At 45.4% G+C, this 14,250-nt stretch overlaps 1 protein-coding gene across 8 annotated transcripts in view; it reads right to left on the reverse strand.

The window, feature by feature from the left end:
- HIVEP3 (HIVEP zinc finger 3) overlaps positions 1-14,250 on the reverse strand; it is a 287,505-nt gene that overhangs the window by 49,353 nt on the left and 223,902 nt on the right. For all 8 annotated transcript variants that reach the window (XR_013926807.1, XM_080379503.1, XM_080379499.1 and 5 more), the window contains one exon: positions 10,438-10,583. Coding sequence is in view for 7 of the 8 variants with exons in the window: in XM_080379503.1 (XP_080235629.1) it covers positions 10,438-10,583 (146 nt within the window). In the remaining variant the exon portion in view is untranslated. The remainder of the gene's footprint in view (positions 1-10,437; positions 10,584-14,250) is intronic.

Genomic DNA, 14,250 nt, shown 5'->3' on the forward strand with positions numbered 1-14,250 from the left:
TGGGGAGTGCTTAATTCCCTGATTTTCAGGGACATGGTCCCTCTCTAGGTGAAACACAGTGGGTGGATTTCATGGGATTCATGCTCCCAAATGCATGTCACTTTTCACAAGTCCAATTCAGGCACACTTTACTCTCGGACTTCTATCATTTCTATCATGTAGATTGTTCACAAGAATTTCACATCCCATCTGTCATCATCAGCATCCTCTGGTGGTCAATACTAAAGAGAATTGAAAAATCAACTGCTACACCTGGGAAGACTAAAAAAAAAAACCAACATAAAAAACAACAAAACCAAAATCCCACCAAACAGGAATCAGATTAACATCTGCCTTGAGAAGAGACCTGTCTCCTCAAAAGTAACGTTTTCATCATTAGAAAGGGACAGAAAAGGAAGTCCCCAAAAATCAGGGCAGAATTATATTCTCAGTCATCTTCCTGCCACGTACCTAGTGGAATATGGATTTAGTAACAGGCAGTCAGGTCTGGGTCTGTCTATTTGAACATCAAGCTTCTAATTGATTGCACAGTACTTGGAATCTATTAAAGGACTTCTATAAATTACACTTCTGTGTAAGACAGGCTGCCTAGATATGCAGATGTTAAGAACTGGCTAATCCTAAGTAAACCTGGTAAAAACGTTTGCCTTCTTAAATTTTCCACTGAATTAATTGTAGAAATTGTGTCACTGAATCAATAAAGTGAAAACCCTATAATCTTGATGTTTGCCACAAGCCCATAAATAGTCTGCGAATGGGGAGAGCTTATTATTCCAGACATTTGGCCCATATCAAGCAGTGGCTCAGAATAAGACATTGTGTCATGCCTATGAATTCAAGATGCAGAAGGACAGTCCAGGTGATCACGGACTTATTTCAGGACTTCACACAGATGTTTTTACATTATTGTTTTCAAGTCCCTGACAAAGGAAAGTGCCCAGCTTGCCTTTTATTAAACTGCAAAAAAATGCTTACTCTTACGAAACTCTTGGAAATGCAAACAGACATGACCGTTACTCACTTGGTGCCTGCATGTGCCAAGTCCAATGAGTATGTAATTTTCCCTATCCTAGGATAATCTCTGACCCTCATCCTCTCTTTCTCTTCACTTTTTTGCTGGCAGGAACTCATACCATTTTTCTCTCCATCCCACGCTCTCCCTCTTTGTTGTGAGAGCTCAGATCTTACAGCCTGACCTGCTCCTGCTTGGATAATTGCAATGTTACCTTCTAACCAATTTCTACCCCTCTGCATTCCTGCTCAGCTGCCAAAATTGTCTGTCTGATCAAATCATGTTCTTCCTTTCCACTGGCCTCCCCTTACCTGTGTGACCAAGGCACTGTGAAATGCTCTTCTGTGTCCCTTCAGCTGCTCATAGATGTCACATTTTCTGCCAGCTCCCAGGCACAGCTCTGCTCTGCCAACTGGACCTGTAATGCCCACTGATGCATTTTGGCCCAAATGCTGTTTGTCCAGTTTGGTTTGTAACTCTTTGGTATAAAACGCCCACCAGCACACAGGTTACATCCTCAGACCCTCCCTGCCTGGGATGACAGTGTCATCTTCCCCATGTTTACCTTCTTCCCCTCTCGGAGTGCATATACTTTGTGCCTTCACTACAGAGAATGACCCCAGAGTAGTGCATGTAGGGTTTCATGAGCAAACTACACTCCCAGAAATGAGACGAAGTTGCACATAGGTTCAGGGAAGAGGCAACGCTGCAGACTCGTGGAATGGTCTAAACAGCCCCAATGAGAGACACAGGGTCTGAAAATGAAACACCCGCTACTGTCATCTCCACTTTGCCCCCAGTTTTGCAAAGGGATGACAGAGAGAAGTGGGGTGATGGCCAGGGTCACAGATCTCTGGCAGGGCATGGAAGGGGTACCTCAAGCAAGACAGTGCTCCTCCTCTGCCTCTGCAGGGACCTGAACTCATCTTTCCACTGAAGAAGGAAGATCATGCTCTGTCCTACCCCAGGGATGTACTTGCTTGTCAGTCTCAGAGCCTGCAGAAAGGGGCTGCTTCTCTTTATCTACCTGGACTGAGCCTTGGATCTACACTGTATTATAAGCAAAGTAATTGCTGGAATGAATGCAATTATTAGTATATTTTTAATTAATGTAATGCTACAACAGGACACTGACAAGTCTGGCAGCTGGAGCACCATTCATTCCCAAAAAAAGATACAGCACAATGCTAGCAAGGCAGGCTGGCCCTTGCCGGGTAACCCAGGCACCTGTGCAAGGTATCAAAGACATTTTCTTGCTTAATACTGTTCATTAAGTCTGTATTTTTCATTATCTGAACTGAAAGCAAATGGGAATTCTTGTCTGTGTGTAACCACAGAAGATAAAAGTCCTAGTGAGTGGAATAAGAGGCTGGGAAAACCCTACTGGGAATGCTGGGCTCAGGAGGTACACCATCCTCCACCTGAGGACCACACTGCCTCCGCTCCACTGTAACCATCTCACACTGGGGAAGCCCACGGGTTGGCTGGCTGGATGCTTACAGGGATCTCTAATTAGGAGGAAAGAAATCCCTGCAGAAAGCTGAGCATCCCACATAAAGTCAGATGGGAAACTGGAGATAACATTTTTTTAATAATTGGCTGTGGGAAATCAGCATCAAGCTGCACTACGGGCACCTGCCAGCAGGACATGTCAAGGAAGCGGGCTGGCTGTACAGGCAAAAACAATTAAGGAAAAATAATAAAGAAAACCAGACAACAACCTAGACTAATTCCTTCTGTGTTTGTCAAACTTCCTGGGAAAGCAGGAATAAGCTGCAGAATGAAGCCAATTTGTCAAGTGAAGTGACAAGATACTCAGGAGACGAAACATTAACAATTCCCACCGAGGAATATTAAGGCACTTTAAAGGCATAACATAATCAAGCTTTGGAGCAGGTGAGTTTGTGTGTCCCCTCTCACAAACAAGGAAACTGAAGTGTAGAGAGGAGAATAACTTATCCAAGAGTCACTGTGAGTCACAAGTCCAACATCCCCAAGTCACACTGCTCTGCTCTAACCACCACCGTTCACAGGAGGCCAGGGAACAGCATGTTCAGGAACTGCTCAGCACAAACACAGCTGGTACTAAAGGAAAGTTCCGAGCCGTAGGCACATGGGGATGTCCTGCTTTTTGGAGCCAAGGTGGTGGTGGTGCAGGGATGGCCCAGCATCACCGCACCAGAAGCATGAAGAGCACAGGGTTCCGTGGACTGCAAGTACCTTTCCATCCAGCTGTACCGGGACTGGGATGGTAACATGAGATTCGGTCCACGCTTAGTTGACTGAAACATATGCAGCAGGATTTAATGCGAGCTTTTTGTTGTGGGTGTTTTTTGTTTTTTTTTTTGTACCTGGCATCTGTAAGGGGCAACCAAAGGAGATAGAAAAGAGTAGACTGAATGTGAATGAGGCTGATTCGCATTGCATGCATCCTGGAGGATTCAGGGATAGAATCAACTTACAGGTTGCAGGTGTTGTCATAAGAGCAAGGAAAATAGAAAGTTCTTCAAGCCCTGAGTTCTGTCCCAAAGATACACCACTTGGGATCTTGCATGATGCTTCAATAGTGATTATACAACCAGAAGCTACTCCCAAGAGAAATTAATAACCTGCTTTAAAGTTAATAACCCCAGGTTATTTCTATATTATACAAGGTTACTTATACAAGAGCTCTTGGCACGCAGCACCATCTGCTGAGTGGCAGGTCCGGGAACTGGCGCTGTTACAGAGCCGTCCTACACTTTCCCTCCGAAAGCAAATCTGTCAGCTCTCCCAGACACACTAGCTCTTATCTAACACATCTCAGCAGCAGCTCAAAGCAAACAGACAGACTGAGGTGCCCAAAGCTGGAGCCAAGCAAGTTACACCTTTACTTGCCTGCTCTTTGCACTGACTCCACCTGCAAACTTCTCCCTTCCCTCCTCCTGCGTGGGCAGTTTCCTGCCGTCTGCCTTGCTGCTCCCGATCCAAGCAAAGATTTCCTGAACACACCACTGACAAGAACGAATTTTTCAGCTTGGCTACTCCCTGAGTTGCCAGGGGGATTTTTTTTTTTAATTGAACCCAAAATTAAAAAGAAAGAAAAATCCAAATTTTCATGAAGACATATGATGGGGAGAAAAAAGCATTTGCTTCAAGCTGAATTGAACCTTGTCTTCACAGTAGCTTTTAAGTATATTTTAACATAAGAATTCAATGATTTTCAAAGCAAAAAGTACATATTCCTTTCATTTTGAAAATATTTTTTCTCTAGCTGCTATTTTTCTCCGCTGCTATTCCTGAATGTATCTTTCAAGCTGCCTTTCTCACTGCCTGCAAACCTGTCTCTTCAAACAATTTCTCCTTTCATCTTGTCAGCATCAGTAAAATTCACAAATCTGTCCTTCCTTAAATTACCACCCTGTGTCTTGTCTCCTTTGGATTGTTAGCTTTTTAAGCAGAAAACTTGCTTTGCTTGTGCTATGAAAAAGAAAGAGTGTAAACGTATGGTGCTCAACAGAGACCTTATGTTCTTTTATATGGGCACGAGAAATGAGGCTTGTCCTTGCCCCTGCACGGAGCACAGCACCCAGTGCCCATGAGGATGGAACCTGGTGAGTGTGAGCACCACGACCCTTAGAGCTATCCCCCAGCCCCCTGGGCATGGACCACCAGAAAGCCAACCTCTTAGAGGGAAATGGGGATTGGCTACTTTGGTAGGGATTCCTGGAGAGCCGCCAGTACCTAACACAACATGTCTTTTTTCATATGAGCATAAACAAAACCAGGGTATGCTCTTCCCTTTTCCCAGAGCTGGTTAATCATTTTCAGCTCTGCCTAGGCACCAGGGCTGGCCCTGGTAGTGCCAAAGCCAGCGGCATGAAAGCTCTTCTCTCCATTTTGGTGTAAAGTCCTATCTGAAAAACAAACACACAATTTCGCATATAAGAAACACTTTTTTCTTTTTACAGGTTTTTTACAGAAGCAGGATAAGCACCTGTGCACAAGCTGATGCTTCAGACATTAAACATCATGTTTCAGAGAACAGCCTGACACGTGCAGGACCAGATGTCCCGCAGGGCTGTGCAGCCACAGGGCTGCCCAAACGGAGCACAGCAATGCCTGTTCAGCGCTTCTCAGGACAGGGAAAATCCAGCGACCAAACCCCATGAGATGCTCAAACTAATGCCAAGTGGTCAGTCTGGCACCACTACCTCAACAGAAACATTTTAACACCAATTTCTCCCTCCTGTGCAAAGCAACCTGTCTCAGGAAAACCCCTTTCACTTAAAAATGCAAATTACAGGCATTATTTCCTTATATCTAGGAACAAAGTACAGAGTAAAATATTGCTGTTTACCACCAGCCCTGCTTTGCAGAGATGTACGCCCATGTGGGGCAGTGCCCTGGGCTGCGAGGTGAGCCCACCGCCAGGGTTCGGGCAGGTTTGCAGGTAAATGAGGGAGCAGCAGCCGTTCACCCGTGCTGGCGCACGCGGCAGCTGGATGTGCTGCAGATGGGGGCTCGCTCGGATTCCTCCCTTGCTGCTAAAGCGCTTGCTGAAGTTAGTGTCTTTGGGATAAAGAATGACTTCTCTCAAAATAAACACGGTAAATTCTTAGAACTCATCTAAGCAGCAAAGGAAATCCCCTGACCGAACCGGGTCCGATGCAGAGTTACACGCTGAGAAACTTTGCTTGTTTAACAGAGAGGCTTTCTCCAGGGTAATAAAACTCTCACATTGCTGTGCCAGGGATTTTCCATTAGGTGTGTGTCAGCGGGTGGTGGGAGCTGCAGTTTCTGTGGCCAGTCATAGAAGTGGAGTGAGATCACCCCAGAGAAGCCAACCACAGATCCCAGTGAGTCCACAATGGCAAGAACTGGGAGGATAGCTGGGGGAAGGGAGGATTGCATACAGCTAATGGGTCCCCCAAAGGCTTGGTGGGTGGTTTTTTTTTTCATACACATCCACTAATTAGCAGTCTGACAACACGGTCCCAAGGCTTCTCCATTTTCCTTCAACCCAGGGGAAAGTCTCTCGCTAGAGAGGCCAAGTTAGGTAGATGTAGAGCTCCCTCATCTTCTCGCCTGCCCGAAGCCCCAGAAGCAGCCCCGCAGCATGGAGGCAAAGGGCAGCGCCACACAGCAGCCCCTGCCCCTCCAGCCCTGGGGGTCTCCAGGGAACGCAATGGACAGACCATGCTCAACTCCCCCGTCACTTGTACTGTACCAGGCAGAAGCGGCTTCGCCCAGGCTCAAGGGAGCAGTGATTTAAGGTGGGGGTGCAGGACCTCAGTTCAGAAGATCCCATAGCTGGTGAACCTGCAACTCTCTGTTACTTATTGATGAGGACAAAGAGCAAAGGACTCAGATTCATATCTGAGTCAGACCAAATCAATGCCTAGAGCAGCCTCGGTTACAACAGCACTATAAGCATCTCCCTCGAACGATACACTACATCACCATGGCCTCTTCTTGCTCATGTGTGGATTTGTACACATGGGATGGTGTGAAGGGGACGTATTTTTTAAGGTGCGAATGCAAGGATACTCAGGTCTGCAGCCATGAGGTTGCAGCCACACACTTTTTCAAAGAGAGCCTTCCTTTTGACGTAGTTTTCATTTCACATAACCCTGGGCTGGGGATGTCAGTTAAGGTTAGTGGCCTTTAACCTTCTATATCTTAGTATTGCTTTCCCCACCAGTTACAGACAGCCGTCCTGATGGGCCCCCTGAAAGCCCAGAGAGTTTGGCTATGAAACAGAAGAACATACATTGACTGTACCTACCCCACTACTATCAGATTTCATCATGGTAATGCTAATGCACAGTAAACAGGCAACATTTCCCTGACAAGACCATGATACCATCGCATACCTCACTCTCAAATCAGGTCAATACCAATCTACAGTTTCATGATGTAAGATTTCAGAATGGGCCTGGTGCCTCCAAAGTACCAGAGTGGATTGATGAAGGTGACACAGAGCCACCAAGGAATCACAGCACTTCTCCTGAAGCAGTACTGGCCAGCTTGACATTCAAAGGTCATTTTCATTGCTCAAAACCACCACAATATCCCTCAGGACAAGTCCAATGGATATTTGTATCAATTCCTTCAGGAGTACAAACACTGACCTGGCTGCCTAATGGCATGGCTCTCCCAGACACAAGCTGAGGAGACTGTGCAGCGCCCAGCCTGTGCGTGGGGTGATAAACGACTCCCACCTCCTCTGCAGGCAAGTACATGTGGTGTCCCCGTGGGGTGGGGGCTAAATGCTGGTTGCAATGGAGCTATATCCAGTCTTAAAAAATGTCAGGAGTGCAAGTAAAAAGCCACTGCTGAAACTGCATATGGAATGACCTTAAGACTTGCTTTCTAAGAGAAATTTGCTCTTTAAACAGGAGCCCAATAGAAAACTCTGTGGATCCTGTCTGCAGTTAACTGTGGAAAAGTCAAGGCAGAAAGACCCACACACTCCTGCAGTCCCCAGGAAGCAGAGGCACAATACAAAGGGACTACAGGGGGCCAAGGGAGGTAGATGCTCCAATGGCTGGGTAACTCAGCTGGAGCCAAACACCTCCCACCACCCAGGTCCTTTTGACAGCCCCAGGGGCCACCACTCCACATCCTGAGATGGCATCACAGGAAGCTGACTGACATTCTTCAGGGAAGGAGTGATGAGGGAAAAACTGAGCTTGAGCACACCCCATGCATGGCATTGCTGAGCCTGGACCCTACACCCAGGTACGAATGTACCTCAAGGCTCAAGGAATCTGCAAGCTGTATCCAAAACACTTCCCAGCAGGTAAACACAACAAAGCAACTATCCACCTTCACGGCCAGGCAGGAGACATCTTCAAATGGGAGAGACTTTGCAAGGGAAGCCCATCTGCCCCACACACTCCGAGAGACTCTGGCAGGTTCATCAGTTTGTTCCTTATAAACGGGCACTGGGTATAATGAAAGTATGAAATCTGTCTTTTCTGGTCTTCTCTGAAAGCCAAGAAATATGATTCCAGCCAGCAGGCTGGACAGCAGCAGGGAAAGTAGCGAGCTGGTCCTGGCAGTGCTACAAGCAATGTAACAGGGGAAAGGCAGCTACGGGATTGATGGAGCCAGGAGACTGTGTAGAGGGAAAAAGCAAGTGTTGAAAATGGCAGTGAGAAAGGCAAGAGCTCTAAAGAAATAGAAACTGAGGGGAAGAAGGAGCTAATAAAGCTGCAGCAAGTTCACCTTTTGTGAGAACACTTGCATTTCTTTACAATCTCCCTCCTTGGTTGAGGCAACAAAGCATGGGATGGCTCCAAAAGATTTGAAACCAACTGCATCCCGCTGGAAGGATGGGTCCAGCCAGAAGCAGACCATGTGAAACTAATAAATAAGGGGGAAAATGAGACAAGGAGGAAATTTTCAGGAGGCTGGGGGTGGGGGGAAGACAGTGAAATAATGTCTTGAGAATGACGCACTTTTTGTAAAACATTTTCAAGAGATGGCCAGGAAAGGGGTCTGATCCTTTCAGTATCTCGCACAAAGCACTAGGCACCATGCAGATTCATCTGCAGGCTTGTTCCTCTACTTCAAGGAAATATCCTCGTAGATATAAGCTGCTGAGGCTGAACAATTTGACATGAGAAACCTTGCGGGAGCTAGGCACGGACCGCCAGGTACGCACCAAAGCACCTCGGGAGAACAGCCTGTCTTGCCTGACCTCTTAGCAGTGTGTATGGCATGTAATTTAGATATGAAATTTATTTCTGTGACGTGGTGTGTTGCATTAGTGCCTGTGCTTGGCGTTAAACAGCTACTATATTCTGTCTCACATCCAGAAGGACGGCTGCCTTAGGTCAGTGCTACAGGAACTTTAAAATAAAACATAGCATACGTTCAGAATGACTAATACATTCCCTGATGCTGGCTTACATGGAACATGTTGAAAAAGTTGCTTTATTTTGTGTCTGTTGTTTAGAAAATGTGACTCTGCATCCATTGTGCTGGGCTCAGGGACACAGACAGCTTCCCCATGTGAGCACAGGGATGTGGGGATGCAGCTCGTCTTGGTGGGGAACAGTTGGGGAGCAGCCAGCACCCAGCACTTCTCCCCAGGGAGCCTCTGCAGAGCTGCTCTGCGAGGGGCAGGGTGACTTTCATTCATGTTAAAACTGAGCCTCTTTCACCACATCTAGGAAGGAGCCCGAGTCCCCCTGAAACGGCCACAGCTCTGGGAGAGCTCAGCTGAGGGAAACTGAGGCTGCTCATGGGCTTTAGAGCAATGAAACCCAGCACGCAGTTAGCCCCATGGGCCCTGTCTGCTACAAGAGGGTGATGGCAACACCCCGAACCCATCGTACCCCTCCGTCTGTAGCTTTCTTGCTGTTCCCTGGCTCCCTCCCTCAATCACTTTGGTCGTACCCATCACGGGTCCGCACTCCTTTAGCTCTTTGCGTTCCCCACTCACTGCTGACATGCATCTAAACCTGCACTGGGTGCACAGCACCTGCATCTGGGTGGGAGGTGAGTTTTGAACAAAGCAGCAGGTTTCCTTTCCCAAAGGAGTATTTTAATTTTTTGATTAGCTAGTTTGATCATTTGTTAACGAAATATTTTTTAAAAACAAGCAAACTTCAACTAGTAACAGCAGAAAACCACAACTACTGACTAATTAAAGCCTTTTTCTTACATACAAAAAACAAGACCACCCAATGGCAAAAGCAGAACTGATGAACCCTACTAGGGATTTCTTACATGTCTTTGGCCCCCTCTGCAACAACACACAGGAAGGATGATCTTTAATTGTACCCCACAGACATGCTACTTATTAGCTGATTGTTTATTTTTGAAAAGATAAACAGAAGTATCAGACCAGTGCTGAATTACTGAAGAGTACTCTGAATTATCTGGAGCTGAGAATTAAGATATACATCAAATTTAGATCTTGCATCCATTCTGGTTTGAGCTACTTTGGTTGGGTGGGATTAAAATCACATGAATATAAACCTTCTTTTCTCCCCCACCCAAACCCCAGGCATCAGAAAAGATCTCCCCAGATCCTCCTTGTAATGGTAACAACCATCAGGAACATCATTTTCAGAAGGTGGCTCTGGAAGGATTTAAAAGATACCGAGCACACTTCTGTCACATCAGAGACAGCTACAAGATGCATTTGTGCTCTTCAGCTGTCTTCGCTCAACCACCCGCTCAGAAAAGATATCGAGGTGCTTGCTAGCTTAAACACAACTCAAAAAAAAAAAAGAAAATTAACGCAGTCCGGAGTATTTACTGATCTCGAGGGCCAGTTTTTTACAGTGGCTGTGGAAAGTAAGCTGAAATCCAACCATACCTGGACTTCTGCTCACCTCCACATGGCACCTTCACTGACTTGCCATCATCGTTATCAGTAACTCCTATGCAACTGTAACACAGAAAGGGAAATAAAATGAGACACTTACCCTCCTTCAAAGATCTTGATCCTGACTGGCTCCCCTCTTTTGGTTACAAGAGCCTCTTCTTCCAATTTTCCTCTTTTATCCTCTTCCTTCTCAGCTCTAGTTATATCTTTTCGACCTTCATTAGAAAGGGGCGAAGGCAAATGAACCTATCTCCCCAAAAGAGCAAAACAATCAATGATTACATACAAAATCACTCTAAGACAGACACAGACCAAACAGCCTCAGAGACAGCAACCTACTGCACATGCTGCTCCTGACAGCTAAGTGCAGTAATTAGGACATCCTCTTAACAGCCAGGGCCTCTGCTTCTGAATTTTGAGCCCTGCTGGTTATGTTATATTTACTGTGACCGCTTACAAGTTTTTAAATCACCCCCTGCATATGGTGGCTCAATATTATCCAGTTCTTGCCAGCTGGAAAACTGAGGCATAAAGAGAAGTGTCTTGGCTGGGGTCACTCTGAACATGTGGTAGAACCATAGGTCTCTGTTCCCAAATCCACTGCTCTGTCCTTGGATAATCCTCTCTCTATTATATGCATCTACAAAGGTCTAGAGAGGAGGCATCTGTAGAATTGATATATTTAACCTCAACCTTTGGGTTTCCCCCACATGCACGCACATTCACACAAATTTGGACTTCAGCCACATGAACTTAATATAAATCTCTTGACAGTCAAAGCTCTCGGGCGATTTCCTTTCACCAAAACTTGGTTGCCAAGGGCACAGCACAGAGAAAGCCACAAAACCAACAAGAGAAAATAACCCTCAACCTCTCCAGATGTTCCCAGGGTAGAACTTGTTTTTTCACTGTTAAAATTGCCACCCCTTGTTTGGACCAAGGTTTAAGTCATGCACTGACATCTCAGCTAGCATATTTAATGTTATTTGTTATAGTATATGGACCTAAACATTACAGCTGCCTCTCCAGCTCTGCATGATGCCAGGGGAGCTCTCCACACCCAGAATGAGATCTTGGGACATTGCCCCTCTACGACCACAACTAGCAGGGTCCTCCAAAGCTCTGAAAGAGGACTGCAGATTGCCTCTCACCCAGGTTGCTTTTTACAAGTGCAAGAAGATCTTTGACGTTCAACGGAATTACCCCTGTCCTGGCTTTATATATAATTTATGGGAACAGATTGAAGGCATTTGAGAGACCAGGGTTATGAAGAGGGATTTTGGTGTGAACAAAGCCAAAGAACTGGCAGAAGTCAAAAGCAGAGCTGGTCACCCTCTACACTTCATAGTTGCTGGAAAGAGTGGCAGCTCTCAAGGGTGATTCATCTGCCCTACCTTAGACACTTATCTTAAGGGAGGATGAATCACACAAGAGGTGCCTCTTTGTCTCCCATGGTTATAGGGGAAGCCAAAGAGTGATTAGCTCAAACTCAGACTTGCAAAATTCAGAGGGCTTTAACCCGGCCTCCACAGCAGCCAGCTGCCAGTACTGCCCTTAGATTCTCAGCAGGAGAAGAGATGGACTCACTAAGAAGTAGCTTTACAAAACTGAGGTCAAACATTTCAAATTTGCCCAGTAATTTCAGAAGCTCAGCTCGGAGCATTACCTGCACCCGGGACTGCTCTTTGCCCCCGGAGCCAGCTCGCGCAGATGATCCCACATCCACACCACCAGACCCACCTAACCCTTCCTAGGTCCTCCTGGGAACGGTCCCTGTCCTGTCCTATCTCCCTAAATGTGCCCAGGAACTGCTCAGGAGAGGGCTATCAGCCCAGGACAGAACAGTGCCAGGAACCAGTTTAACAATTTTCCAGCAGAAACAGTCTTGAGCTGGTGTCTCTGGGCATGGAGACATCTGTGCACAGAGGAAATCAGTGGCAGGAGACACACTGAGCACCTTCAAAAATTAGACCTTGGCCATTGTCACTTCACCTCCTGATATGAGCTACATGCTCGTAAAAATGTTAGTGATAACCTTCCCAGTTCAGTCCCTTATTTACTGAGGAATACAAAACAATTGACTTGCTAGATGTAGCATGAGGTTTATTTATTGCAGCTTTTGAAAGCACAAAACATAGACAGTTGAAAGGCACCAGAGAGAGCCAAAATCATACAGTCACTACTATCCCCTTTTACAATCTCATTTAATTTACAAAGTGTGCAAGCCCGATACAGTGTAATTAGCCATCCCTACATGCACGCTGGAGCCTACAGTCACTTCAGAATTGATCTGCTCAGTAAATCCCACTGGTAAATTAAAAACCAAGCCAAGTTTGTAGATTGTATACACAGTACTACTGCTTGCCGGTAGCTTGCTGCATGCATAATTGTACAAAATATTTGAGTTTTTTTACATTTTCTGTTGTGTTGACTGACAACTTCTAGTTACATCAAGAAGAAAATATTTAAGAAAAATAGCTAGAGCAGAGTTCACTGAAGGCTGAACTTTCAACCTCTGATTGATGCTACTGCTATGCAGCTCCTGTTAATCGCATCTTCCTGAGTAACCAGCAACGCTGCTTCCTAATCTGTGCCAGTCATAGGCTTTTTAAAAACTAAACTGAGGATTTCACTCCTACTGATCGTCTAATCAAAACCTATTTCTCTGCCTGGCATGAGGTCAATTTATCTCCACTGAAATTACCATAATTTCTGCAAACCTCACTCCTTTAAGCAGCAGGAACTAATGTCAGAACTAACATGAATTTGGCAGGACAAACTCTGACTTTTGCAAGCTGTACCATGAAAACCTTAGCTTCTACAACCAGTCAGCTTTTAAGGTTTTTTCTAAAAGGTGTTTGAGTCTTTTGAGCAAATGCATGCAGTGAAATATGCATTTTGATGAGTAAGGGCTTAATCATTCCTGTCCAGAGCTTAACCTTTAACTTCAGGGTATGAGGGTCTCGTATTTCTGAAACACACACTTGGTGTGCATTTTAGCACCATGTCAGAGAGCAAAGCTCAGAGGAGCACAGGCACTTCTGTTGGAGAAATCAAGGATGGTATGACACCGTTCAGATAAAATCCTTTGAAAACGAGTGCATAAATATGGAGCATTAGCATGGTTATTGCACTGCGCAGGTAATTATCTGCTCCTATGTCCCTAGAAATTCTGTCTTTTGGATTTCTGCAGAAGAATGGGAGAAATGTTCAATAGAAATAAACATTTATTGAATCAAAGTGACTCTACTGTGTATTTTAAGACATATTTATAAGCAGCAGCTCCAGCAGCGATTATGGTAAATTTAATATTCAGAGTTCATTTCATGATACAGAAATAAAATGAATAATCCATCGATATAAATTGACTTGAGATGAATATCAAATTGCAAAATCTTTAGAGCAATTCTGTTTGCTAGTCTACATGAACACGATTTGGATTAAAGGGACCTGCATGGTTCAGCATTAACCAAGAGGGGAAAAGTCTGGCCTCAAAATGAGCTACATAACACTAGGCAGCTACCAGAAGTGTCTCAAAGACTTCTCTGCCTGGCCAGTGCCTTTGGCGAGCTCTGCCCCTGTGAAGCTGCTTGCCTCGCTCCCCTTAACTCTAAAGGCCAGGTATAAAATACCCTTAGATACCTGGAAAAGCAGGCAGACAGCTAAGGACATGAACTACATGGACCAAACACCACGTGTGTTTTAACAAGACACCATATCTAACCTACTGAGGCACTTCTATAAATGTCACTGCATGCCTTTACACTTCTTTAGGGGCCTAGAGTACACTTGCAAATCTTCCTTTAATATTTTTAAATACTATAAGCATGCCTCTCCATGTTCATTAATGTGAGATCAGCAGATGCACAACCAGACAGAATCCCATTTCCCCAAGGTAATCCTTTTTCATTTA

Source organism: Falco punctatus (genome assembly GCF_963210335.1).
Source record: "Falco punctatus genome assembly, chromosome: 3".
NCBI classification, from domain to species: Eukaryota; Metazoa; Chordata; class Aves; order Falconiformes; family Falconidae; genus Falco; species Falco punctatus.